General features: G+C 43.6%; 1 protein-coding gene across 10 annotated transcripts in view; it reads right to left on the bottom strand.

Moving 5' to 3' along the window:
- PFKM (phosphofructokinase, muscle) overlaps positions 1–25434 on the bottom strand; it is a 44809-nt gene that overhangs the window by 6476 nt on the left and 12899 nt on the right. For 7 of the 10 annotated variants that reach the window (XM_070621138.1, XM_070621134.1, XM_070621137.1 and 4 more), the window contains 12 exons: positions 15390–15482; positions 8413–8486; positions 7486–7563; positions 5920–6109; positions 5527–5692; positions 4475–4519; positions 3903–4011; positions 3694–3789; positions 3361–3453; positions 2606–2731; positions 1105–1169; positions 248–311 (listed from right to left, as the gene is read on the bottom strand). In XM_070621138.1, the coding sequence (XP_070477239.1) occupies positions 248–311; positions 1105–1169; positions 2606–2731; positions 3361–3453; positions 3694–3789; positions 3903–4011; positions 4475–4519; positions 5527–5692; positions 5920–6109; positions 7486–7563; positions 8413–8486; positions 15390–15474 (1191 nt within the window). In that variant the 5' untranslated portion in view covers positions 15475–15482. Of the gene's footprint in view, positions 1–247; positions 312–1104; positions 1170–2605; positions 2732–3360; positions 3454–3693; positions 3790–3902; positions 4012–4474; positions 4520–5526; positions 5693–5919; positions 6110–7485; positions 7564–8412; positions 8487–15389; positions 15483–17956; positions 18086–18590; positions 18794–25434 lie in introns of those variants that run through there. The other 3 variants (XM_070621139.1, XM_008513609.2, XM_070621140.1) reach the window with 3 other exon arrangements.

Raw genomic sequence — 25434 nt, 5'->3', positions numbered from 1 at the left:
AGGTGCTATCTTGTCAGCCCTGAACTGGATGTGGGTCTTGGGTTGGAGACATTAAGGGCACACTAAGACCATGGGGCTGGGAGCTGGAGCGGCTAAGAGAAAATTATTTTAGTAGGGTTAGGAGCTCAAGATTACAGGGGGGCAAAGAAGTTGGCAAGGCTGTAGGTTGTACAGATTAAGGGTAGCACTTCATAAAAGGAGACTGGGGGAGGCAGAGGGTCAAGGGGAGAGAGCACCTTGACAGTACCTTAGAAACTGGGGGTCTGATGTGAGCCAGAAGCTTGTATACCTCCCAGTTGTTCATGAAGCTCCTGTAAAAGGTACAAAGAGAGAGAGGTGTCTTCAGGCCACTCCCCTCAGCCAGGAGCCAAGGGGATCTGGTCTGAAGTTTTGCTCCCGGCATGAGGTTTTATGCAACAAACCTCTAAGGACAAAACTGGGGCACAGCAGGCATTGGGCTTCTGAAGGGGCCCAGCCCAGTGGCACAGTGGTTAAGTTTGCGCACTTTGCTTTGGTGGCCCATAGTTCACAGGTTTGGATCCTGGGTATGGACCTACACACTGCTCGTCAAGCCATGCTGTGGCAGCATCCCACATACAAAATAGAGGAGGATTGGCAGAGATGTTAGCTCAGCAACAATCTTCCTCAAGCGGAAAGAGGAAGATTGGCAACAGAAGTAAGCTCAGGGACAATCTTCCTCACCAAAAAAAAAAACAACAAAGAAAGAAAAAAGAATGGGGCACAGCAGGCATTGGGCAGGGGCTGCCAAGGGGCTACTCCTGATCAGGCACCCCTGAGCACTCTGCTCCCAGGCATGGTGCTCAGCACAAGAGACCGCCCCTCGCTTGGAGAACTTATCATCCAGCTGGGTCCACACACAGGAATAACGATTATAAAAGGCAGAGAGTCCAGGAGAGCACCCCTGGGATGAACTGAGCCTCCTGGTCACCACACAGCTAATTCTTTTGGGGAAGAAACTGTTGCAGATACAATATGAAGAGGAAGGGGCAGAGGCTCCTATTTTGGGTCTGGAGTTATGTCGATTTTTGGCTTCATTCCAGCATCCGATTTCTGTGGCTAGCGAGCTTCCAGTCATTTCCTTACCGGCCTCTCAGCTTCATGGCCTCATCAAATTTCCTCTCAGCCATGGCCTTGGTCACATCTTTGGTCTGAGGGAGAAGCACAGCAGCAGTCATGACTCCAGGGTGAGGGTCCTGCACAGCAGGATTTCCATCCCATGGTGAGACTCCACCATCTCTGGGCTTGTGGCTGGATCCTGCCCTCTCTGCACCCCACCTTTTCTATGCTCCCCAAACTTTCACACAAGGAGAAATATCTTTGTTTTTCCTTAATTTTCTGAATAATGAGCAGCAAAAGAAAAGGATTGATTCAATGCTCTATTTATTAGAATATGAGCAGAGTGGAGGAGCCCTCAAAGGGCAAATATCATCTTCCTCCATTCAATACCCAGAGCCCCAGCCTTAAAGCAGCTTCTGAAGGGGCCCAGCCCAGTGGCACAGTGGTTAAGTTTGCGCACTTTGCTTTGGTGGCCCATAGTTCACAGGTTTGGATCCTGGGTATGGACCTACACACTGCTCGTCAAGCCATGCTGTGGCAGCATCCCACATACAAAATAGAGGAGGATTGGCAGAGATGTTAGCTCAGCAACAATCTTCCTCAAGCGGAAAGAGGAAGATTGGCAACAGAAGTAAGCTCAGGGACAATCTTCCTCACCAAAAAAAAAACAACAAAGAAAGAAAAAAGAAACCTTTGAGTTAATGAGTACACAAAGAAGATGCTGCAGATACACCAGTCAGGAAGAAAGGCTGGTCCCTGCATGTGCTTCCCGACTACTGATTTCTGCCGTGTGTGCCAGTGCTTCAGCTTTGGGACTGTGAGAGACACAGTTCCAAGCAAGGTGGAGCTTGTCTGGACTGTAGGTCATTAGACCTCCCAAGTCACAGAGAGAAGCAGGCTAGGAGATGGGGAAGAAACCCTGAGCACTCAGACCAACCCTGAGAATCAGGCCAGACACCTCACTCCCAGCCACACTGCTCACTCTGTGGTATCCAAGGAGCGATTCCTTTATAAGAGGTACCGTTCCCTGAGCACACAGCATTTCCAGGTACTACATCAGACCTCCTGCATATCTTCCCTCCAATCCTTATAATAACCCACAGGGTGAGCATTAGTAACCTCAGGTTGGTCAGAGAATCATGTGCAAGGTAGAAATCATAGAGAGATATAAGCTGCCCAGCCGGATCCTAAAAATATCCCCGTGCTTTTAATAAAGTTTGGAAAGAGATTGCATTTCTCCTCCTACAAAGACACAATGAAAGGTGTTGAAATTGGATATTATGAGATACTGGGTCTCATTACTAGGTAGGATGGAGAGTCTCCCATCTTCTTTGGGCACATTTTCCAGATGGCTACAGCTCCACGCAAAGCCCACTGTGATCTTGCTCCATATGTCTCTCACTACACCATGCTGCCTTTCCATCTGCTCCTGTCCCAGAGGCCTTGGAAGTCAGTCTGTTTCCCAATAAGCTCCAGCTCAGACAGGGGCTTAGGGCTGTTAGGAAGGGGGATTGGGGTCAGTACTTACCACCTGGACACACTCCATGAGGGGCAGCCGCACAGCCTGATTACCAGAGAGGCTCACCACGCAGGCTGGGGTGTCTGGGGTCGCCTCCAAAAGTGCCATCACTGCTTCCACACCCATCCTGCTGCCCTGCAGGAATCCAGAGAACAAAGACAGTCTGGTTCAGGCCGCCCCATCCTGGCTTGGCTGGAAAACCAGGCACTCAAGCCCCTTTCCAAATCACAGGGTTGAGTTCCACATTTAAGGACTGCGGCCAAGAACTTCCGGGGCTTTCCCTCCCCACCCAGATTTCATCTAAAGCTTGATGACTCTTTGTCCTCTTGCCATGAGAACCCCAAGGATTCTACCTGACTCCAGAGAAACATATCCACTATAGTAATCCAGGGGATCACTGGGGCTTAATAAGATCTTATTGATAAAACAAGGAAGGATAGCGCCTTTCTCTTCCAGTGAAGGTAGGGTAAGAGGGTTCAAACTGAGTGTCTGAAGTCAGATCTTAGTGATTTCACTAATGCTCAAAGCTCTAAGATCTTAGATCTCATCATTAGGGGAGCCTACAGTTTCCAGTCACCTTTAACGACAGAAAAGAGCTCTTGAGAGTATGAGAACAGGTCAAAAGCCACTATAGTCCAGCGGCTGGTGGCAGGGCAGCATGACCAACGGTTTAAGAATTTGAGCTCGTGACGTGCAGTCCTTCCTGGAAAGAACAGCAAGTCGAGGGTCCTAAGGTGTGAGGGCCACAGAGTCCCATGACTTACCAGGATCCGGTCAAAGGCTGACGGGGTCCCACCTCGCTGCACATGCCCCAAGACGGTGACCCGGGTGTCATATCCCAGACGCTTTACCACCAGCTGAAGGGACCAAGAAAGAGACAGAGAGCAATACAGAGTCAAGGAGAGAAAACAAGCAGAGACTCAGACAAACCAGGGACGACTTAGCCTCTTATCTTGTAATGATTCCTGGAGGGGAGGAGACCGGGGGCAGGAAACCTGGGAGTGATGTGCAGAGAGACTAAGGGGCGACTCAGAAATCCCCGGGGAATGGGGCCAGGGGTGGGAAGGAGGCAGAGGCCTCTCCGGCTTCATACTAACATCCTTGATGGATTCTGAGGTGATTGGTTTCCCATTCCTGTCAATCGCACCCTCAGCCACAATGATGATGTTGAGACGAGAACCACGGGTCCTTGTCTGGTGGAACAAGGAGAAAAATCGTCAGCATTATGAAACTGATGAACAGGAGAGGAATCATCAGTGGAATGGGGTGAGGCATTTTTTTTGAAGGCAAAATAAAATGACAGTACCTCACTGAGCCGACGACAAAGATGATCCTCCCAGTCATCATCTGGTGGACATTCAGGAATAAAAACCCAGTCGGCCCCACAGGAGAGAGAGGTGACAAGGGCCAGGTATCTGTGATGAGAGCCAGAAGCATCACGCGGGGAGCTACCCTCCACAAATAGCCTCACCCGTACCCAACGAGTTCGCCTGGTCCCCACAGCTGGTGAAAGGTCAGAGGAGCCTCCATCTCATTCTCGGGCTGAGAGTGACAGTACCACTGGGACAGCTTCTCAACGAGGTTCTGTCCCTGAGGAGCACCTTCTACTCGGGCTCACTGGCCGCACTGGCTTCCAATCTCAGAGCACTGTCTGTTCTTTCACATTGCACGTGTGTCTGTGCATGTACACACATGTACACATGTGCACAGGTGGGTATGTGAGGGAGGTGGAATCGAGACAAGGAAAGGGGGCCACATCAAGAAGAGTATGTACACCTCCTGATCTACCACCACTGGGAGACCCCTCTGGACTCTCCCGGGAAGAGGAAAGGCCTATCACTGGTTCACCGGATAAGTGAGTCAAGATGGGGGTCTTACCCACAGTGCCGGCCCATCACCTCTAACACGAACGTCCTCTGGTGGCTGAAAGAGACAGACATAGGACTTATACAGTGCAAGTGTCCCTATGGCTGGGATCAAGCCACCGCCCACATCTAGGACAAGTAACCTCTCTGGGGGATGCATTTATGCTGCAAGGCCTTCCAGCAGGTTTCCTACGAGACCGGGAACATTTTAGCCACAGGGTGGCTAAAACACAGCAGTAAAAGGTGTCAATACTGAGGCTCTGTTCCAGGGAGGGATGGGGTCCGGGAAGGGAAGGAGAGAAAGGGAAAAGACATGGAGAAGAGAGGACTTGATGAAGCTGGAATCCTCTAGGATTACCCTGGGGTGCACTGTGACCCTCCATCCTCCCATTCTCCTACATTGGCTCCCCCATATCCCCTAACCTCTGAGCATGGTGGTGACGGCCTCTACAATCTCAAGGACATGACTGGAAAGGGCGGCTCAGGTTTTGGGCTCCCTGGATCTGTCTCAGTCTGGACAGTAGTCATTTAGGAGACCCCACAGGGATGACAGACCTCCGAGCTTCCTGTTTGGACAGTGGACTAGATAGTGGCAAGAGGCAAATCTCACAGTATTTAGAGAGTGGCGCAATTTCAGCGCTCTAGGGGTAACTCTTAGTGAGAACTAGTGCTCTGGGGGCTGGCCCCGTGGCCAAGTGGTTAAATTCCATCCGCTCCCCTTCGGCAGACTGGGGTTCGCTGGTTCAGATCCTGAGTGTGGACCTAGCACTGCTCATCAAGCCACGCTGAGGCAGCGTCCCATAGAGAGGAACTGGAGGAACCTACAACTAGGATATACAACTACGTACTGGGGAGCTTTGGGGAGAAAAAAAAAAACAAGAGGAAGATTGGCAACAGATGTTGGCTCAGGGCCAATCTTCCTCAAAAAAAAAGTGCTCTGGCCCCGGAAAACTGGTCATTAGAGTCACCATAGCTCAAACACTTCAGTCTTCTCTAGCCCCTAGCCCTTTAGCCTATCCCAGCTGCCATCCTCCCACACCACCCCCCTCCCACCAGCCCCCTTACCTCTGAGCAGTAGTAGTGATGGCGTCTACAATCTCTATGATCCGGTGCAGGGCAGAGTCAGTGCCAATGGTCATATCAGTGCCGCAAAAGTCATTGTCAATTGAGCCAACCAGGCCCACGATGTTCAGGTAGTTGGACTTCGTAGCCTCCTCAGCTGTGATCTTACCTGACAACAGAAAGCAAACCAGGAGCCACCAGGTGAGGCACCTGGCACACCTAAAGAGCAGACGACTGGAGACAGAAGGAACTGCAGCCAACGGGAATTGTAAGCAATGGCAGAAAAATGAGGACAAAGCCTGCCTATTTGTGTCTGGGTAATGATTCTCTCCATCGGGAGGAAAGGGGGGTACGTGTGCACATGCACAAACAATACTGATGAGAACAACATCTCACCCGCTTTCTGGAGGTCACTCAACAAGTCACTCCACTCAGAACGGAAGGTGTCAGCCCCAGTGAGGCTACCATCGCCCCCAATGACACACAGGTTGGTAATCCCAAGCTTCACCAGGTTGTGGGCAGCTCGGAGTCGTCCCTCTCGTTCCCGAAAGTCCTTGCACCGGGCACTTCCAATCACTGTGCCACCCTTTGGGGAAGAGGTAGAAGTCAGCTCCCCAGATGACACAGCCAAATTTGGGCTCAACACGCTAAGATATTCCCTATTCCAACACTGTGATGGGCTGTCATAACCATGTGACTCTCTAGGAAGTTTCCTGACATCCTTAAGAGTCATCCGTCCTTCTAAAGGAAGGGGAAATGATGCTGGCTGAGATTTCATAGGGTCATTCCTATAGTCTACTACACCTTTTAGAAGACTGCTGATATCAGCCCATTTCATTGAAGGCTTTGTAAGCAAAGTGATTACCCTCAAAGAGAACAATACATGCCTGTCGGCTTTGGAATAACCTCCATCTTTCACATCTTCTTAGAAGTGTAAGAAGTAGCAGCGACTTCAATCTATGGAAATTCTCCCTAGAGCCTGACATTATTGGATTGTGTTCATCCCAATGTGCTTAGTGGTATTATTTTCCCCTCTCTAACACACTGTGATTTCTAATTGTAACCAGGCACCGCTAATCCTTTCCCCTTTCCTTCTTGGCATCTTTGGTGCTAGCAGAAGGAGTCACAATATCCAAGTATTCACAGGAAAAACAGCTCTGAGTATAGAAGAGCTGGGTATAGAAAGCCTTAAATTCCCAGCAGCTTATGGATATCCCAAGAGAAGTGAGTATACTTATGGTTCTTGCAAATCATATAAGCTCCTGGCATCCATGACTTTGGGGGTATTGATGCTGGCTCATTCTCAGACTACTCTGTGGCAGGCACCATTGCCTATATAGAACATTCACTAAGCACTGCACATTAAATTCTTTCCCATGTATTTTTAGGAGATTGAGGTAAAGAATGGGGATAGAAATGTAATTTGTAGATTTTTCAGTAAGTCAGAAAATGGGTAAATAGTGACAGAGGGAAAGGAGCAAAAAGGATTGTGGATACAATCAGGATAATCTTGGGTTTTTTTTTAACTCTAAAAGGCTCTCTTGGTTCCTTCTTCCCTTAAACAGTCTGGTCTCAGGTCGCCTCATCACATGAGGACTGGCACACTGCAGCTCTACCTCTGGCTCTGGCCCCAGGCCTCTGGTAAGGTTATTTTCAGGGCCAGACCTTTCCCATGAACCCAGAGCAGGCCTTGCTTATGTGCCAGTTCCTCAAGCCTTGCCTATGACCTTTTGATAAAGAGCAAACCGTCCTGTGATCACATCCCCAACCCACATCCCACCCCAGGAAACCAGGCTGATGTTTTCAAATGCAGAGAGTAAAGGGCACACACAGCCGCTCTCTTGTCACGGAATCCCTTCACATCAAACCACGTGGCAGGGAACTTGGGAAACCATGATCCCAAACCAGAGTGGGGTGAGACAAGGGCAGACAAATATGGGACAGGAGTCCTCTGGAACATACCAGCTGAAGCATCATCGAAACGCTCTCCCAGGTGGCCTCCCTGATGTGGTCTCCACCATCCACCAGGCCTTGATAACCCTGCGGGGCACATTATACCCATTCAGCCTCCGCTAGCCTTCCCCCTAAACTCCCAGGATTAAGACAGGATCCCTGGGAAGAAGCTCTCTGAGAATCAAGTCACCTCCCCCCATGACTGAGTCCTGGACGTTCATGAGACTATTAGATTTAACACAGTCCAAGGAAGGAGATGTCACCTTTTTCAATACCCTCTTCTAGTTTCTCTCATTCTTGAAACATCAGGATGTCCTTCCTAACATTTAATGTTAATTCCTCTTGTTTTTGGCTCATCCCATTTCCTCCAGTCTGCTTCTCAGGGGAACTAGATAACAGATGGTTTTGATAACAGAGGATAAAGAGAGGGGATGTTGGAGGGGAGGAGGGAGAGAAATGTGACTTGAAAAGATAAGAGACTACAAAACTTGAGAGAAGGCAGCTAAACCTCACAGAAAGAGGAGTGAACAAACAATAAGGAGGGAAGGAGAGAAGGGTATCAAAGAGGAGTTAGGACCTCAGAAAGTTAGGCAAACTACAGAAACCCAGTGAGATGCTTCCCTCCTAAGGCTATGTCTCTGGATATACTAAATTTGCCGTGAAATACTCACTCATTTCAGCTTCTCTCTCTGTTTAGGGAAGCTGAAGAGAAAAGAGAGAGTAACTTCCTCCTTTAAATTGAACAGGCAACATGAGGACCCAGTGTGGAGACCCTTAAGTCCCACCATCATTACTGGAGACAAGAGTGGGGAGGAGTGACTCATGAAGATAGGGAGCCCAGACAAAGCAATGTAAATGGGAGGTAAGGAAAGAGAAAGTGGGGAGGTGGAGCAGAAAACAGAGAAGGAATGATGGAGAACAAAGTAGAGAACCAACCTCATGGACAAAGAAGACACGGGCACCAGTGAAGATACCAACTCGAACCACAGCCCTGACAGCAGCATTCATACCTGCAAGGAGGAAAGAAAGACGTCAGGGAGAGCTTACTCCTAAGAAAAGCAACCTTGGACTCCACGATATGAGACCGTCCTTTTCTGAGGCTTTTCTCTGAATCTAGAATATTCCTCTCATCAAGTTTTCTGGACTCCCCACTAACACTGAATTATTGTGTTCAATGATAATGTAGCTCTAGATATGCTCATTCATCTCGCGCCCTGCAAAAAAAAATCCTGTCTTTCCTAAGACCTTTCCTTGCCAGGACAATCTGGAGAATAATAATCCTAAATGCTTATTGTGGGGTTAGACACTGCTAAATGCTTGCCAAACGTCATCTCATTTAATCCTATCCACACCCCAGGGTTGCCTCCATTTTACAGATTTGGAAATTAAAGTTCAAAGAGGTTAAGGTCACAGAGCTAGTATTCTTAGAAATCTCAGATTCGAATGCAAGTCCTAAAATGCTTAAACCAACTCCTTGACCTTCATGCTATGCTTGCCTAATCCCAATGGCTGTACTAGGTTTTCCTTGCCTTCTACACTGAATCCAGACATCCAGCTTTAATAGGCTTTTTGAGACAAAGATACGACTCTCTGAGGCTCAGTGACCTGACCAGTCCCAATCTGCTCGTGAGTGTGTCCATTACTGGCTGGTGGATTCTCCCATCTCCACACATACACAGCTTTTTAGTGTCCTCTGGGTTGGTGCATGTCCCAAGTGTACCACTCAGTTGAGATTCCCTGGCTCCTATACTACCAGAAGAGGCTGTGACCAAGTGTACAGGCAGAATTATGGAGGGTCTGTGCTCTCACTGCCTCCTCCTGTGACCCTATCTATAAGGTGTGTACAAGGAACTTAAAAATTACACTGTAAATTATTCTGTTTCCACTGGAAGAAACAATTAGAACTAACAGAGAGAGGACAGCCTTTCCCCTTTTTCCCATATGAGTATTATCCCTCTCCTGGTAGCTACTCAGTGACAAGAACTGTCTCTCCAAGAATACTGTGGAGGAGCTCACCTGTCACAACACGCAACACGTGGTGGAAGTTGTGGACACTTCCATATTAGACACAATGCTAGTGACACTGCGCTAAGCAGGGCTTCATTGGTGAGAGATAGGAAACATTCCTGGGTCTTGACCCTGGTAACCCTGTCCTACCTTGGAATATGAGGAGGGGCTCATGGTGATGCTCAGGGAATCTTAGACCCATGATGGATTAACTTGTTGTGAACCATTTTAGCTACCCTCCCTCAGACACCCCAGTACAAATTTTTGTTTCAATCTAAAATCTATTCATATGGTTAGGTTAAGGTTAGCTTAAGGTAAATCTATCCTTAACCCTGCCTGGAGAAATATCATATACCAGTGAGCACTTGAGAAGTCAGTAATTCAAAAAATCTGCAGCAACAGAGTAAAATCCATCATGAACTACTGCATAATCCAAAGCTATCTGAAATGGAATAGAATCAAAGAGACCAGAATGTCTGTTTTGGGTTTTTTTTTTCTTGCAGGTTAACAAAGGTTGGTACTATATGGTTATGAGCTCCAAATCAAATTCAAGGTCCCAGTCACTCACTGAACAAATATTTACTGAATAGCTACCATGTTCCTGGCACTATGTAGGCACTGGGCATACAGTAGTGAACAATACTGAGTCTGAGGATATAAAGATAAGGACTTGGTAATGGTCCTTAAGACTTGCGCAGAATTATAATATGGACCCTTATGAAAGAGATTTGTACAAAATACAGTGAACAAGGAGAAGGAGCATCTAAGCTACCAGGAGGATGTCAGGGAAGTTCACACAGAAAAGACAGCATTTGTCCTCAGACCTAAAAGACAATTTCCTTTTAAATGTTTTTGTCAGGTGGATAATTTGTGGGGAGAGTGCTCTAGGTGGAGGGAATAGCACAAATAAAAGTGAAGGCCAAAAAACAACTTTAGGTAATTCAGTATTATGAAGAACAAAATGTAAGATAGGAAGTGGTGAGAGATGAAGCTACAGGGGTGGGCAGGCCCCTGTGTGCCACATGAGGAAGTCTGGCTTTTATTCTACAGGCCAGGGTTTGATTGGGGATCCATGAGTGATGGTTCCAGGGAATCCATGAACTCCATTAAACCATATGAAAAGTTTTGTGGGCATAGGCATTTCATCCGGGAGAAGGTCCACAGCTTTCATTTGATTCTTAAAGGGGTCTGTGACCTAAAAAAAACCAGTTGCAGATAATGGAGAATCTTGGAAGAATTTTGAGAGTGGAGGGACGTGATTAGATCTACATAGCAGAAAGATCACTCTGGCAGCAATGTGGAGAACAGACTGAAAGAGGTGACTCTAGGATTAGGTGGCTATCTGGCAGCCTAGACTGAAAATGATGAGGGCCTAGACTGGGAGAATGGCATTTGGGACAAAACAGAATACCGGACAGGGGACATCTAGGAAACAGAAGCAACAGAACTTACATCTAATTGGTAATGTGATTAGATTTCAAGGCATTGGAGAGGAAGAAAGAAATGCCCCATGACTTACTTAGGCAAAGGGTAAAACTGTGGTGCAATGAACTGAGGCAGGTTTTGATTTGGGAAGGTAGGGGTGGGGATGATATGTTCATATTTGCATATGTTGAGTTTGAAATTCCTGTTGGACATCCACGCGGACTTCGAAGAGACTGTCTCAAGAGAATATGTAGAATTAGAAGGTACAATGGCAAGGAATGGAACCCTGAGGAAAACCAACATTGAAGGAATGGGCAAGGAAAGAGGGATTCCATGAAGAAAACCAATAAGGAGCAGCAAGAAAGACAAAAAGAGAACCAGGACTTAGCAATGTCTTGGAAGCCAAAGAGGACACTTTCAAGAAGCAGGCATAGTGCCAAATGCTTCTGATAATTGATCTAAGGTAAGGATTGGAAGGTTGGACTTGTGAACAAGAGGTCGTTGGTGAGCACTGATGTCAATGCTCACTCATGACATCACTGAGGCAAAGCCTCATAAAGTCTAGAAGTCTAAGTTCACTGTCAAATTGAAGGAATCAAAACTGAAAATTCTGAGAAGGGAGAGAGCTTCTCAGAAGCTTTAAGAAAAGCCTGTGTGTAAGAAAAGAACAAGGACAGAGTCAATGCAAAGCCATTAATGCTTTAAATTACACTCAACTCAATAAGACCAAAACAGATATGAAACTATTACTTGTTTATTTATTTTCTAGACTTTCACAAGGTCTGTGGAATTCTCTATCAGATAGCAGAACTCTATCAGAACAGAGTTCTGGAGTATGAATTTGTAATCTTAAGAAGTAAGGAAAAAACATTCTTCTGAAATGTATAGGTTTGAATGCTGTTTCCTGCTCCCAAGCTGAGTAAGGGTAGAGGAGAAAAGATTTAAGAAACACAAATGACTTAGAAGGTTTTAAGTGTAAAGCAAACAATAAATAGATGATGATGGACAGTAAATATCCAAATCCATTGGGCCAAAAGAAAATCCCACAAAAAAAGAAGATTCTCTTTTCTCCTCCCACTGCCTTCTTCCTACCTCAACACTCCCAACCTCCAGAGGTCAACCTTCTTACCTCTAAATTGGATATTTGAGTGTTTTCCTAGAAATCAAGTTTTCGGACTCCCTCTGTGGCCCTGTACCTGTGACTCAAAACCCTAGTTGTCTACAAATAATAGACTGGGATGCACACATAGCTTACACTAGAGAGTCTCAGCAATTCTCCTATCTAACATAACTGGCCTGTTTTGGCCCCAGGCCAGTCCTGGCCAGGCTCTCCTTGGCTGTTCCATGTTGCCCTAAATAACCTTCTATGAGCAGCTGTCTCACTTATTAGAAGCAAGACGATGGATAAGATTACAGGCACCATCCAGGGGGTATTCTGGGTACAGTCAGGAGGCACTCTGGAGAACATCAGAAGCACGCACTTTGGAGTCTCCAATTACAGCTTGTAGGGAAGAGGCTTTAGGGAGAAGAACTGTGGGTGATGGGTTTCTATGAGATGAGACGGAAAAAACTGATTAATGACTTGGTCACTACCTTTTTGAAAGCAGAAGCTAAAAAGTTTCTTTCTACCTTAACTGAACTTTGAATAAGAAAAAAAAGTTATTTAATTCCAACATGAGGAATAGATGTTTGTTAGCTGTGAATTATACTTTCTGATAGATTTGTAATTAAAAATTATAAATCTTAGAATAGCAATCCAGACAAGTAATAGAATCCCTGTTCCTGTAAACCTTTAAAAACAGGATAAGCATGGGGCTGGCCCCGTGGCCGAGTGGTTAAGTTCGCGCGCTCCGCTGCAGGCGGCCCAGTGTTTCGTTAGTTCGAATCCTGGGCGCGGACATGGCACTGCTCATCAAACCACGCTGAGGCAGCGTCCCACATGCCACAACTAGAAGGACCCACAACGAAGAATACACAACTATGTACCGTGGGGCTTTGGGGAGAAAAAGGAAAAAATAAAATCTTTAAAAAAAAAAAAAAAAAAAACAGGATAAGCATGTATTTGGAATGGACCGCCTCTGTGAAGACAGAGAGCTAGAGCAGATGACTAAAGTCCTTTCCAGTAGAATATGCTGAATTCATAAGGCCAAATGTGGTAAGGTTTAGGGTGGCTGGGGCCTTTCCTCAGCTAAAAAGGGAATTAGGATTTGATATCTAGTCAGCCCAGCTTCTGAGCTGAGGATTTCTCATTGCTCACCACTCTTCTACTTTCAGAGGTTATTAGCTTTGCTAAACTCAGGGAATGACAGAGCCCAATTTCACTTTCCCATGTGACCCATAGGAAGACTTTAGGGAAAAATCATTCTTGTGCCTTCTCCCTGGGAGAACTAGGGACCATCAAATTTAGCTTTGGGCAGGCCACTTCCGTATTTGAGCTGAGCTTCCAGTTGGGACCTCTCAGCTCAATGTTGGGTTTTCTGTTTTACTTCCTTGCCTCCCTAGAATTTCATCTTCTATCGCCTTCGGTCCCTACCGACATGCCCCTGTGATGTTCTGTGGACTTGCAGGGGGATACTTTCCTGGGTACACTATGCCTGCCACAGAATCCCGAGGCCTTGGTCCAGCTGGGTCCTCCAGAGATCAGCTTATCAGTTGCCCCTGCCTGCGTGGAAGCAGGTGACGGTCTCTGCTCAGGCTCAGAAGCTGGAAGGGCTCTGCTCCTCTTAGACCCAAGTGAAATCCTAGGCCTCTCTTTTTGTTTTACTTCTTTCCCTCTCCAGAGAGCTCTGCTTTTTCATGATTTCATAACTCTGTGTGCCTCACTTGGATTTTTTAGCAGGCTCTCGTTTCCTCTAATCTGACGATCCAATTCCACAGGCCATCCTACCAAGGTTTTAGGATCAACATTCAGAGTTTACATGGAAGAACTCAGCTCTGGCATGGGATTCTTTCCAGGAGAGAAGAGAGAAGCGACAGAAGCCAGGTCACCAGTCTCTGCAGCCTCAAGTAGGGTGTGCATTCCTAATCCAGCCACTATTCCTAAACTCAAGACTCTGCCCTCCTTCCTCAGTGTCCTCATTCTAGCATTCTCCCATTCATAATATATATCACAATTATAATTAAATAAACATTAGTTTAAAAGTATACCTAAAGTCCAGCTCTACAAATATACCAATAAGAAGGATCATAAGAGCAAAGACAATGTGTAACTTTTCTATTGATATATCCCTAGCACCTACCATCCTGCTTGGCATATAGCAGATGCTCAGTAATTCACTCTTTATTTAATTAGTAATTCATTTATTGAGTACTTACAATGTACCAGGCACTGTTCTAAGCACTTTACTTAAATGAAGAGTTCAATTTCTATCCTTTCGTTATATAAGTGGATTCTACTTGCTGGTAAGGCACACTTGACTATTGTTATTTATGCGCCTTACGTAAGAATTCTAGTAATGTATGATATCTTTTCTCATTAAACTCATTCCCAAAAGAAATCAACTTCTTCACGACACATGAGACAAGGCTCTATACAAAGTGGGTGCCGAACACAAAGTCTAGGAGAGTCTAGAGACAGGGGTGCAGGGAAGGGGGAGACAAGCTGAAATCTCTTTCTTTCCCTCTTTTTCTCATCACTGTCTCCATGTCCTGGTATCCCTTTCAAAGGGATTTTGCCTCTCTTCAACACATTATAAATTAAAATATATAAGATCATCAAAGGAGAAAAAGAGTTTAAAAAAATTACACATCCCCTATCTCCCACTTCATTTTTCCCTATAAGTGATTTTTCTGACTCCTGAGTTTCTTGGACTCAACCCAGAGATGGGTTCTCTCTGGCTTTGCTTTCTGCCCACCCACCATGGGTCTGTCCTGATTAACTGCTGCTGTTGCTGTTTGCCTGGACTAAACGGATAGAAGGGGAGGAAAGGCCAGAGAAAGCAGAGTGTGAAGCAGAACTGTGTGTACTGGAAGGAAATGTGCTGTAAGAGGAGGTGCCTGACCCTGCTCAGTGCAGGAACTCGGCAGACGTCAGAGTGGATACCTACAGATCTAGCAGGGCCCACCAAATACCAGTTCTGGGTCTCCCCCTTTTCCCATCATTTCCAATGTACTTGAAGTGGATCTACCTACTGCCTTCTCAACAATTTTCTCTCTTTAATCTCTTTTTTCCAATGTTGCCTGAGAAAACAGCAGTCTTTCAGGTACCAGAGGACCAAAATGGTCCCAAATCTTCAGAGAAACTTAGAAAGAAATTTTATGAAGATTTGAGTAAACAAAAATAGAGCAAATAAAATCCAAAAGCACTTGGGGACTTAGACCAGATAGAGATTTTTAGGAAAGCCCAGGATTCCAGTGTGAATCTACAACCAGAGGATATTAAGGAAGATAGTTCTGTTCTACAGGATAAGAGAGTCAAGAAACTCAAGGGGGCCTACTAGCCATGTTTTCTGTCCCTTGCCAAGCAGGGCCCTCCTCCATACCTTGGGCATCTCCACCAGAGGTTAACACGGCGATGGCTTTGCCGATCCCCAGGGTTTTGGCTGCATGGTGCTCTTCATGGGTCATGATCCACTCTAGAATTCAAGAGAACGATCAGTTAAGACACAGCCAAACCAAAGCGCTACAAGCTCAGGAAATGGCTCTGTTAGACTGGCTAGAGCCAGGTTCTCCCACTGTTCTAAGTCTGGGCTTTGCAGGCTGGGAGCTTGGGACTTCTTCCAGAAGAGAGCCACACCCCTGCAGAGTGACAAGCTGAAATGTCACAGTAATCAAGCCCAAGACTGCAGAAGTCCTGGCTAATCCCTCCCATCCCAATTGGAGCCTATTTGGAGAATAAGCTAAGGTCAAGGAGAAGGGTGGTTGACTGAACAGAAAAGTTAGCCTCAAGGATTCGTCCCTTTTAATGAAGGGAAGGGCTGTTGCAGAGGATAAGAATTAGACAAGGTTTGGGCACTGACTGAGAACCAGCAAAGTGGAAGCAGAAAAGTCAGGGTATGTTAGGTTATGGTTAACGTTAGGGTTGAGTGTTATGGAATTGGGCTAAGTTGGAACTGGAGTTTGAGGTTACAAAGGCACATTAGAACTTGGGCAAATTAATGTTTCAGGCTCCGGAATGGTTAGGGACTTTCTACAGCTTTCCCCATCCCTCTCAGGCTCTCTGCTTCCTGAGTAGCTCTTGATTCTTTATCTTCAGGCCTGGCCCCTCACACTACATGCTATCAAATGGGAAGAGTAACACAAAGTTAGTGCCACATATACACAGATATGTACACATGCCATGTGAACACCTACATATTTTTGTCTTTAGGGCTTTATTCCTCTCAAAGGAACACACAAGACATACTTCTATATCCATAAAATGCCAGTAGAATCACCACTCTCCCAGTTATCCAGGCTAAAATACATTATTTTTAAATTTATCTCCTCCTTAGTCTCAGAATCAAAACAGTTACTAAATCCTATTATCTTCCCCTCTTATTATCTCCCCTTAGCCTTCTTGTCCGTTCTATCTTCACTGCCTCCTTCCACCTGAATTGCTCACTACAATAGCTGGTCTCTCTCTGCTTGTTTCCTTTCTCCACTCTATTAGAGACACAAAATAAACCTCCAGGGGAAGGTCATAGGCCCCTGAGGCCTCAGTGGAAAGACGATTCATTCACATAAACAGGGACTGCTGACCTTTAAGCACAGCTCATGTTTCTGCTGTTAATCTGGGGAAATCAAGGTAGCTGCTGATAAAGACATAGGTCACAAAAACACACAAACCCACACACATGCCAACAAAATACATGCAATGAGATACTCATGAAGCCATACATACACAAACACACAAAGTGTTATGAAAAGACACAGATTCACAGACATACTACATATATAATCAGTGCTGACAGATAAAGTCCAAACTTCTTGGGTTGGCATTCCATGATCTAGCCCTTTCCTAGAGCTGCAACCTTAGCTCCTGCGAATTCTCTGCTCCATCATCACTTGAACATTACTTGCTCCCTCCCCCACTTTTGTGCCTAGGTACACTGCATCCCTTGTCCAGGAGGCCACCCTGGCCCTTGCCACAGATCTATATCCCACTCTATCATTTAAGACCAGAGCTAGTTATACTCCTATTAAACCTATGAAGCCTTCACTGATTACCACAGGTCAAGGAGGGCTTCTTTTTGGACGTCCTCTATTCACTATTGATAATCACCATCAATATTGTCTGGAACTGATTCATTCATTTAGCACTTAGTTACTACTTTATGTGGTATTTTAATTGCTTATGGTGTACTGAAGAGAAGGTTGGACTAGCTCAGGGATCGGCCACCTACAGCCCACGGGCCAAATCCAGCTCTCCTCAGGTTATTGCATGGCAGCAAACCAGGAAAGGTTTTTACATTTTTAAATGGTTAGAAAAACAATTTCATGACATGTGAAAATTATATGAAATTCAAATTTCAGTGTCCACATCACTCCCATTCTTTCACGTATTATCTACGGCTGCTTTTGTGCTACGACAGCAGAGCAGATCATTGTGACAGAGACCAGATAGGCCGCAAAGCCTAAAACATTTACTACCTGGTCTTTCACAAAAAAAGTCTGCAGACCTCTGGACTACATGATTGCTAAAGTCATTTCCCCTTGCTAGACTGAAAACTCCTCCAGGGAGGGACCATGTTCATTTTTTAAAACTCTCCCACAGCCTACCAGAGCCTAGCAAAGTCTGTGCATGCAGCATGAGTTCAATCAATCCTTGTTAGAAGCATGAGTGAAATGATGAACAACACAAAATGCACACAAATATCTGGAAAATGTAAAATATGCTTGGATACAGATATAGCTCCAAATTCTCTCTACTTCTAACACACAGATACAAATAGGACTTAAGAAAGCATATGGTGACAAATAGTGAGAGGAATATAAACACACACGGATAAAGACACTCTCCTATTTAGAGTGTTCCATGTCCCAATTTCTGCGGTCTCAGAAAAAGAAAGACTAAGTGGCTGGTGCCAAGAAGAAGGCAAAAATTTGGAAAAGAAAGAACAAAACATACGAATGAGTATGCAGATCCCTTTCCCCTGAGTTTTGCCTTCTCATTGACTCTGGGAGCTCATCACTGATAGAAATCCACACAGGGATCTTCCACCCCTGGAGGCCTCAGTGGATGGTCAGGAGTGCTGACCTGCAAAAAACAGCTCAGATTCTTCTCTTGCCTCTCTAAGACCATTATAGAAGCACAGGACAAAGAAATGTGCGCAGACTCATATATAAGTATCCTTTACAGACCCACAGTGACACACACGTAGAAATACACAGACACATATTAAAACCTATCACGTGTGTAGGTAAGCACGCGGGAGGGAGAAACACAGAGAGGCAGCATCATCGGTGCACTGATTTGAATTGGATGAGTGCCAGGATAAGAGTCGGGCAGCCAAGGGCAACGAGGGCCGAACACCACCCACCCATCCCTGATTCCCAGGGAATGGGGCAGTGCGTGCAAGTCGAGGACATGAGCCAAAGGGCTAGGATTCTTCACGACTGCCCTACCCATCCCCCCATCTAGGCTCCTGCTTCTAATGTCATACCACCTCTTCTTTTCCCTTCTGCTCCTTTCAGTTCTCCCCTCGCCTCCTGCCAGCACGTTCATTCCCACCTTGCTCTCAGCTTTCCCCCTCGCTCTTTACCCAAGAGCCCCTCTTGCCTTTCAGTCCTAGCTTTCCTCCGCCGCGGCTTCCTCGCAGACTGTCCTTGGGGAAGGGGGAGGGGAGCTTGGCGAACACGGGGAGGAGCCAGGTGGAGGCAACAAGGGAGGGGAAAGAGGAGAGGCTTCCCAACCTCCACTAGCTGATGCTGGCCAGAAGGCTCCACCTCCGGCTGCTCGCCTTTCTCCTCCCCTTCCTCCGCCCCCTAAGAACACAGCTCAGCTTCGGCGTCGGCTTAGTTTCTTCACTCCCCAGAGGGTTCTGGGGTCCCCACATCTATCTTGGGAGCCATCAACTCCTGTATACAGTGGGAATCAGAAAGTACTTAGTTACTTCCCTTATTGTCAGCAAAGACAACTTCTTCCTAGCCTGGACTGCGTGAGACTTCTTGCATTCAAACATCCTCAGCACCTAATAATAAACCTCTCCCTCTGATCCTGTCCATTGTCTCCCAGATCCATCAATCTTTGAACAAACATTTATTGGAATGTGTGTGCCAGGTTTGGTATTAGGTGCTGAGAGAGGAAAAGATAAATGAAAGAGAGTCTCTACCCTTGAGGAACACTGAACACTGGTATTTTTCTATAGAGGGACCTCAAAAACTCCTTCTACATATGTAAATGTGAAATACAGAAAATACAGAAAAGCTGGATAGGAATGGGAGTACCAAGAGGCAAGAACACTGTTGTGATAGTCTCTTCTCAAGCCTGCAGTTGGAGGAGGTGCAGGATTCTGACAGTGAAGCAAGCATATCTGTTGGGCTACAAAGCGAACAGGATCCACTCTGCCAACATAGGTCAAGTACTCCCAGAGCAAGAGGTGGTCCTTTATTCAGATCCTTTTTACTCCTTCCTCTGCTCCACCCATGTCTGTTTCAATGCCTCTCCACAGTCATATCTCTTCTCCTTGCTGTTTCTACTGCCCTTCCTCTTGCTTACTTTTGTCTCTTCCCCTGCACATTCTGGCTGCAAACATAAGAATACAAGTGACTGGAAAATAAAACCATTTGACCACACAAAATAACTTTTGTGCTACAAATGTTGCCATCAAACAAGTGAAAAGACGACCCATAGAATGGGAGAAAATATGTGTAAATCATATATCTGGTAAGGGACCTGTATCCAGAATATATAAATAACTTGCAACTCAATAATAAAAAGATAATAGCCCAATTAAAAAATGGGAAAAAGATCTGAGCAGATACCTCACCAAAGAAGATACACAGATAGCAAATAAACACATGAAATGATACTTAACATCACATGTCATTAGAAAACTGCAAATTAAAACAAGTGAGATGCCACAACCTATTAGAATGGCTAAAATCCAAAAAACAAACAAAAAAAAAACCCCCAAACTTGACAATACCAAATGCTGACAAGAATGTGGAGGAACAAGAAGTCTCATTCTTTCTTGGTGGGAATACAATGTGATACCGTCACTTTAAAAGACAGTTCAGCAGTTTCTTACAAAGCTAAATATAGTCCTACTATATGATCCAGCAATCACACTCCTAAGTATTTACAATGAGTTGAAAACTACATTCACACAAAAACCTGCCCATGAATGTTTATAGCAGCTTTATTCATAATTGCCAAAAACTGGAAGCAACGAAAATGTCCCTCAAATGGTGAATGGATAAATGAATTGTGGTACCTCCATACAACGAAATATTATTCAGCAATAAAAAGAAATTACCTATCAAGCCAAGAAAAGACCTGGAGGAAACTTAAATACATACTGCTTAGTGAAAGAAGCCAGCCTGAAAAGGATACATACTGTATGGTTCCAACTGTATGACATTCTGGAAAAGGTGAAACTATAGAGACAGTAAAAAGATCAGTGGTTGCCAAGGGCTTGGGGTGGAGAGGGAGGAATAAATAGGTGAAGCACAGGGGATTTTTAGGGCAGTGAAACTATTCTGTATGATGCTGTAATGGTGGGTACATGACATTATGTATTTGTCAAAACTCATAGAACCATACAACACAAATAGTGAACTCTAATGTAAACTATGGACTTTAGTCAATGATAATGTATCGATATTGGTTCATCAATTGTAAAAAAATGTACCAAACCAATGCAAGATGTTAATAATAGGGGAAACTGAGCAGAGGAGAGAGAGGATATATGGAAACTTTCTATACAATCTGCTCAGTTTTCTGTAAGCCTAAAACTTCTCTAACAAATAAAGTCTATTAATTTAAAAAATATATTCTGTTCAGTGAAATATCAAATAACATTGTGATATTAAAAACAAAATAAAAACAGGCAAGGGTTTGAATAGACATTTCTCTAAAAATATACAAATAACTGATAAGCACGTGAAAACATACTTAACATCACTAATCATTAGGGAAATGCAAATCAAAATCACAATGAAATTCTGTCTCACACCTATTAAGATAGCTATTATCAAAAAAAAAAAAAAAGGAAAACAGTAAGTGTTGGAGAAGATGTGGACAAATGGGAACTCTTGTGTTTTGCTGGTGGGAATGTAAAATGATGTAGTGACTATGGAAAACAGTTTGGCAGTTCCTCAAAATGTTAGAGTTACTGTATGGTCCAGCAATTCCACTCCTAGGTATATATCCAAGGAAAATGAAAACGTATGTACACACAGAAAGATGTGTACACCAATATTTACAGCAGCATCATTCATAATAGGCAAAAAAAAAAAAAAAAAAAAATGGAAACAGCCCAAATGGCCATCAACTGATGAGTGGATAAATAAAATGTGGCATATCCATACAATATAATATTACTTGGCAATGAAAGAAATGAAGCACCAGTACTTGCTGCAACATGGATGAACATCAAAAACATTGTGCTAAGTGGAAGAAGCCACTTGCAAAAGACTACATATCACATGATTCCATTTATATGAAATGTCCAGAATAGGCAAATCTTTAGAGACAGAAAGTAGACTAGCAGTTGCCTAGGGCTGCGGGGAAATGAGGAGTGACTTCTAATGAGTACAGGATCTCTTTTGTGGGTAATAAAAATATGCTAAACTTAGAGTAGCGGCACCATTCTACAAATATACTAAACACCATTGAATTGCATACTTTCAAATTTTAATGAAGTTGAGCTTATCAATTCTTTCTTTTACAGATCATGTCTTTGTTGTTATATCTAAAAAGGCATCACCCAAGGTCATCTAAGTTTTCTTCTATGTATCTTCTAGAAGTTTTAAGTTTTACATTTTACATTTAAGTCTATGGTCCACTTAGAGTTAGTTTTTGTGAAGGGCATAATGTCTGTGTCTACATTCATGGATGTCCCATCACCATTTGTTGAAGAGACTATCTTTGCTCCATTGTATTGCCTTGGCTCCTTTGTCAAAGATCAGTTGACTATATTTATGGGGGTCTGTCCCTGGGCTCCTTATTCTGTCCTGTTGATCTATTTGTCTATTCTTTTGCCAATACCACACTGTCTTGATTACTGTAGCTTTTTTTCTTAGTTAGCCTGCTAGAGATGTATAGATTTTATTGATCTTTTCAAAGAACGAGCTTTTGGTTTTATTGATTTTCTCTGTTGACCTCCTGTTTTCAATTTTATTGATTTCTGCTCTAATTCTTATTATTTCTTTTTTTCTGCTTACTTTGGATTTAACTTGCTCTTTTATAGTTTCCTAAGGTGAAAACTTAGATTACTGATTTTAGATTTTCTTCTTTTCAAATATACACATTCAATGCTATGAATTTCCCTCTAAGCATTGCTTCTGCTGCATCCCACAAATTTTGATAAGTTGTATTTTCATTTTTATTTAGTTCAAAATATTTTTAAGTTTCTCTTGAGATTTCTTCTTCAATTCATGTGTTATTTACAAGTGTGTTGTTTAATCTCCACATATTTGGTGATTTTCCAGTTATCTTTTTGTCATTGGTTTCTAGTTTAATTGTAGTCTAAAAGCAGACATTGTAGGATTTCTGTTCTTTTAAATTACTTAAGGTGTGTTTTATGGCCCAGAATGTGATCTATCTTGGTGAATGTTCCATATGAGCTTAAGAAAAAGCTGCTGTATTCTGCTGTTGTTAGATGAAATGTTGGTGTCAATTATATCCAGTTGATTGATGGTGTTGTTGAATTCAACTATGTCCTTACTTATTTTCTGTCTGCTGGATCTATCCATTTCTGAGACAAGGATGTTGAAGTCTCCAATTCTGATAGTGGATTTATCTATTTCTCCTTGCAGTTCTATCAGTTTTGCCTCACATAGTTTGATGCTGTGTTGTTAGTGCACAGACATTAAGACTTGTTATAGGGGCTGGCCCCATGGCTGAGTCGTTAAGTTCATGCACTCTGCTTTGGTGGCCCAGGAGTTCATCAGTTTGGATCCTAGGTATGGACCTACACACTGCTCATGAGGCCATGCTGTGGCAGCATCCCACACAGAAGAACCAGAATGACTTACAACTAGGATATGCAACTATGTACTGGGGCTTTGGGGAGAAAAAAAAAAAAGCAGTTTAAAAAAACAAAATTGGGGGCCAGCCCAGTGGTGCAGTGGTTAAGTTCACACGTTCCGCTTTGGTGGCCCGGGGTTCACTGGTTCAGACCCCAGGTGCAGACATGGCACTGCTTGGCAAGCCATGCTGTGGTAGGCGTCCCACATATAAAGAAGAGGAAGATGGGCACCAATGTTAGCTCAGGGCCAGTCTTCCTCATCAAAAAGAGGAGGATTGTCGGCAGATGTTAGCTCAGGCTAATCTTCCTCAAAAAAAAAAATAATAAAATAAAAAATGAATAAAAAGAATTTGTATATCTTCTTGGAGAATTGACCTCTTTATCATTATGCAATGCCCTTCTTATCCCTGATAACTTTCCTTACTTTGAAGTCTACTCTGTCTGTAATTAATATAGCTACCCCTGTTTTCTTTTCATTAGTGTTAGCATGGTATATTTTTCTCCCTCCATTTACTTTTAATCTATATGTGTCTTTATATTTAAAGTGGGTTTCTTGTAGATAACATACAGTAGAGTCATGTTTTTATCTACTCTGACAATCTGTCTTTTAATTGGTGCATTTAGACCACTGACATTCAAAGTGATCATTGATATGGTTCAATTAATATCTACCATATTTGTTACTGTTTTCTATTTGTTGCCTTTGTTCTTATTTTTGTCTTCCACTCTTTTTCTGCCTTTTGTGGTTTTAATTGAGCATTTTATATGGTTCCATTTTCTCTCCTTTCTTAGCATATCAGTTATACTTCTTCTTTTACTTTTTTTTAATGGTTGCCCTAGAGTTTGCAATATACATTTATAAATAATCCATGTCCACTTTCAGATAACACTATAAAGCTTCATGGGTAGTGTGAATACCTTATAATAATGAAATAATCCTATTTCCTCCCTCTCATCCCTTGTATCATTGCTGTCATTCATTTCACTTATATATAAAAATACATAAGCATGTATATATATATGATACATGAACATACATAATAAAATACATTGTTGCTATTATTTTGAACAAATTGTTATATGTTAGATCAACTAAAAATAAGGAAAAATAAGTTTTTATTGTACCTTCACTTATTCTTTCTTTGATACTCATCCTTTCTTTGTGTAGACCTGAGTTTCTGACCTATATTATTTTCTTTCTCTCTAAAGAACTTCTTTTAACATTTCTTTTTTTTTTTTTTAATTTTTTTTTTTTTTAAAGATTTTATTTTTTCCTTTTTCTCCCCAAAGCCCCCCGGTACATAGTTGTGTATTCTTCGTTGTGGGTTCCTCCAGTTGTGGCATGTGGGACGCCACCTCAGCGTGGTCTGACGAGCAGTGCCATGTCCGCGCCCAGGATTCGAACCGACGAAACACTGGGCCGCCTGCAGCGGAGCGCGCGAACTTAACCACTCGGCCACGGGGCCAGCCCCTTCTTTTAACATTTCTTGCAAGGCAGGTCTACCGGGAACAAATTCTCTCAGCTTATGTTTGTCTGAGAAAGTCTTTATTTCTCTTTTGTTTTTGAAGGATACTTTCACAGGGTACAGAATTCTACGTTGGTGGATTTTTCTCTCAACACTTTAAATATTTCACTCCACTATTGCTTTCATGGTTTCTGAGAAGTCAGATGTAATTCTTATCTTTGTTCCTCCATAGGTAAGGTGCTTTTTCCCTCTGGCTTCTTTCAGGGCTTTTTTTTAATCTTTGATTTTCTGTAATTTGAAAATGATATGCCTAGGTGTAGTTTTGTTTTGTTTTGTCTTTGCATTTATCTTGTTTGGTGTTCTCTGAGATTCCTGAATCTATGGTTTGATGCCTGACATTAACTTGGGGAAATTCTCAGTTATTATTGTTTCAAGTATTTCTTCTGTTCCTTTCTCTCTCTTTTCCTTGTGGTATCCCCATTTCATGTATGTTACATCTGTGTAGTTGTCCCACAGTCCTTGGATATTCTGTTCTATTTTTTTCAGTTCTTTGTTTTCTTTGTTTTTTGGTTTTTGAGGATTATATTGATATATCATCTAACTCAGATATTCTTTCTTCAGCCATGTCCAGTCTACTAATAGGCCCATGAAAGGTATTTTTCATTTCTTTTACAGTGTTTTTTATCTCTGGCATTTATTTCTGGTTCTTTCTTAGGATTTCCATCTCTGCTTACATTGCCCACCTGTTCTTACATACCACCTATTTTATCCATTAGAGTCCTTGGCACATTAATCATAGGTGTTTTAAATTCTCAGTCTGATAATTCCAACGTCCCTGCCATGTCTGGTTCTGACACTTGCCCTGTCTCTTAAAATTGTGTTTTTTGCTTTTTTATATGCCTTATAATTTTTCTTGATAGCCAGATGTACCAGGTAAAAGGAAGAGC

Source organism: Equus przewalskii, chromosome 5 (genome assembly GCF_037783145.1).
Source record: "Equus przewalskii isolate Varuska chromosome 5, EquPr2, whole genome shotgun sequence".
NCBI lineage: Eukaryota > Metazoa > Chordata > Mammalia > Perissodactyla > Equidae > Equus > Equus przewalskii.
This window is presented reverse-complemented; position numbering and strand designations above follow the sequence as displayed.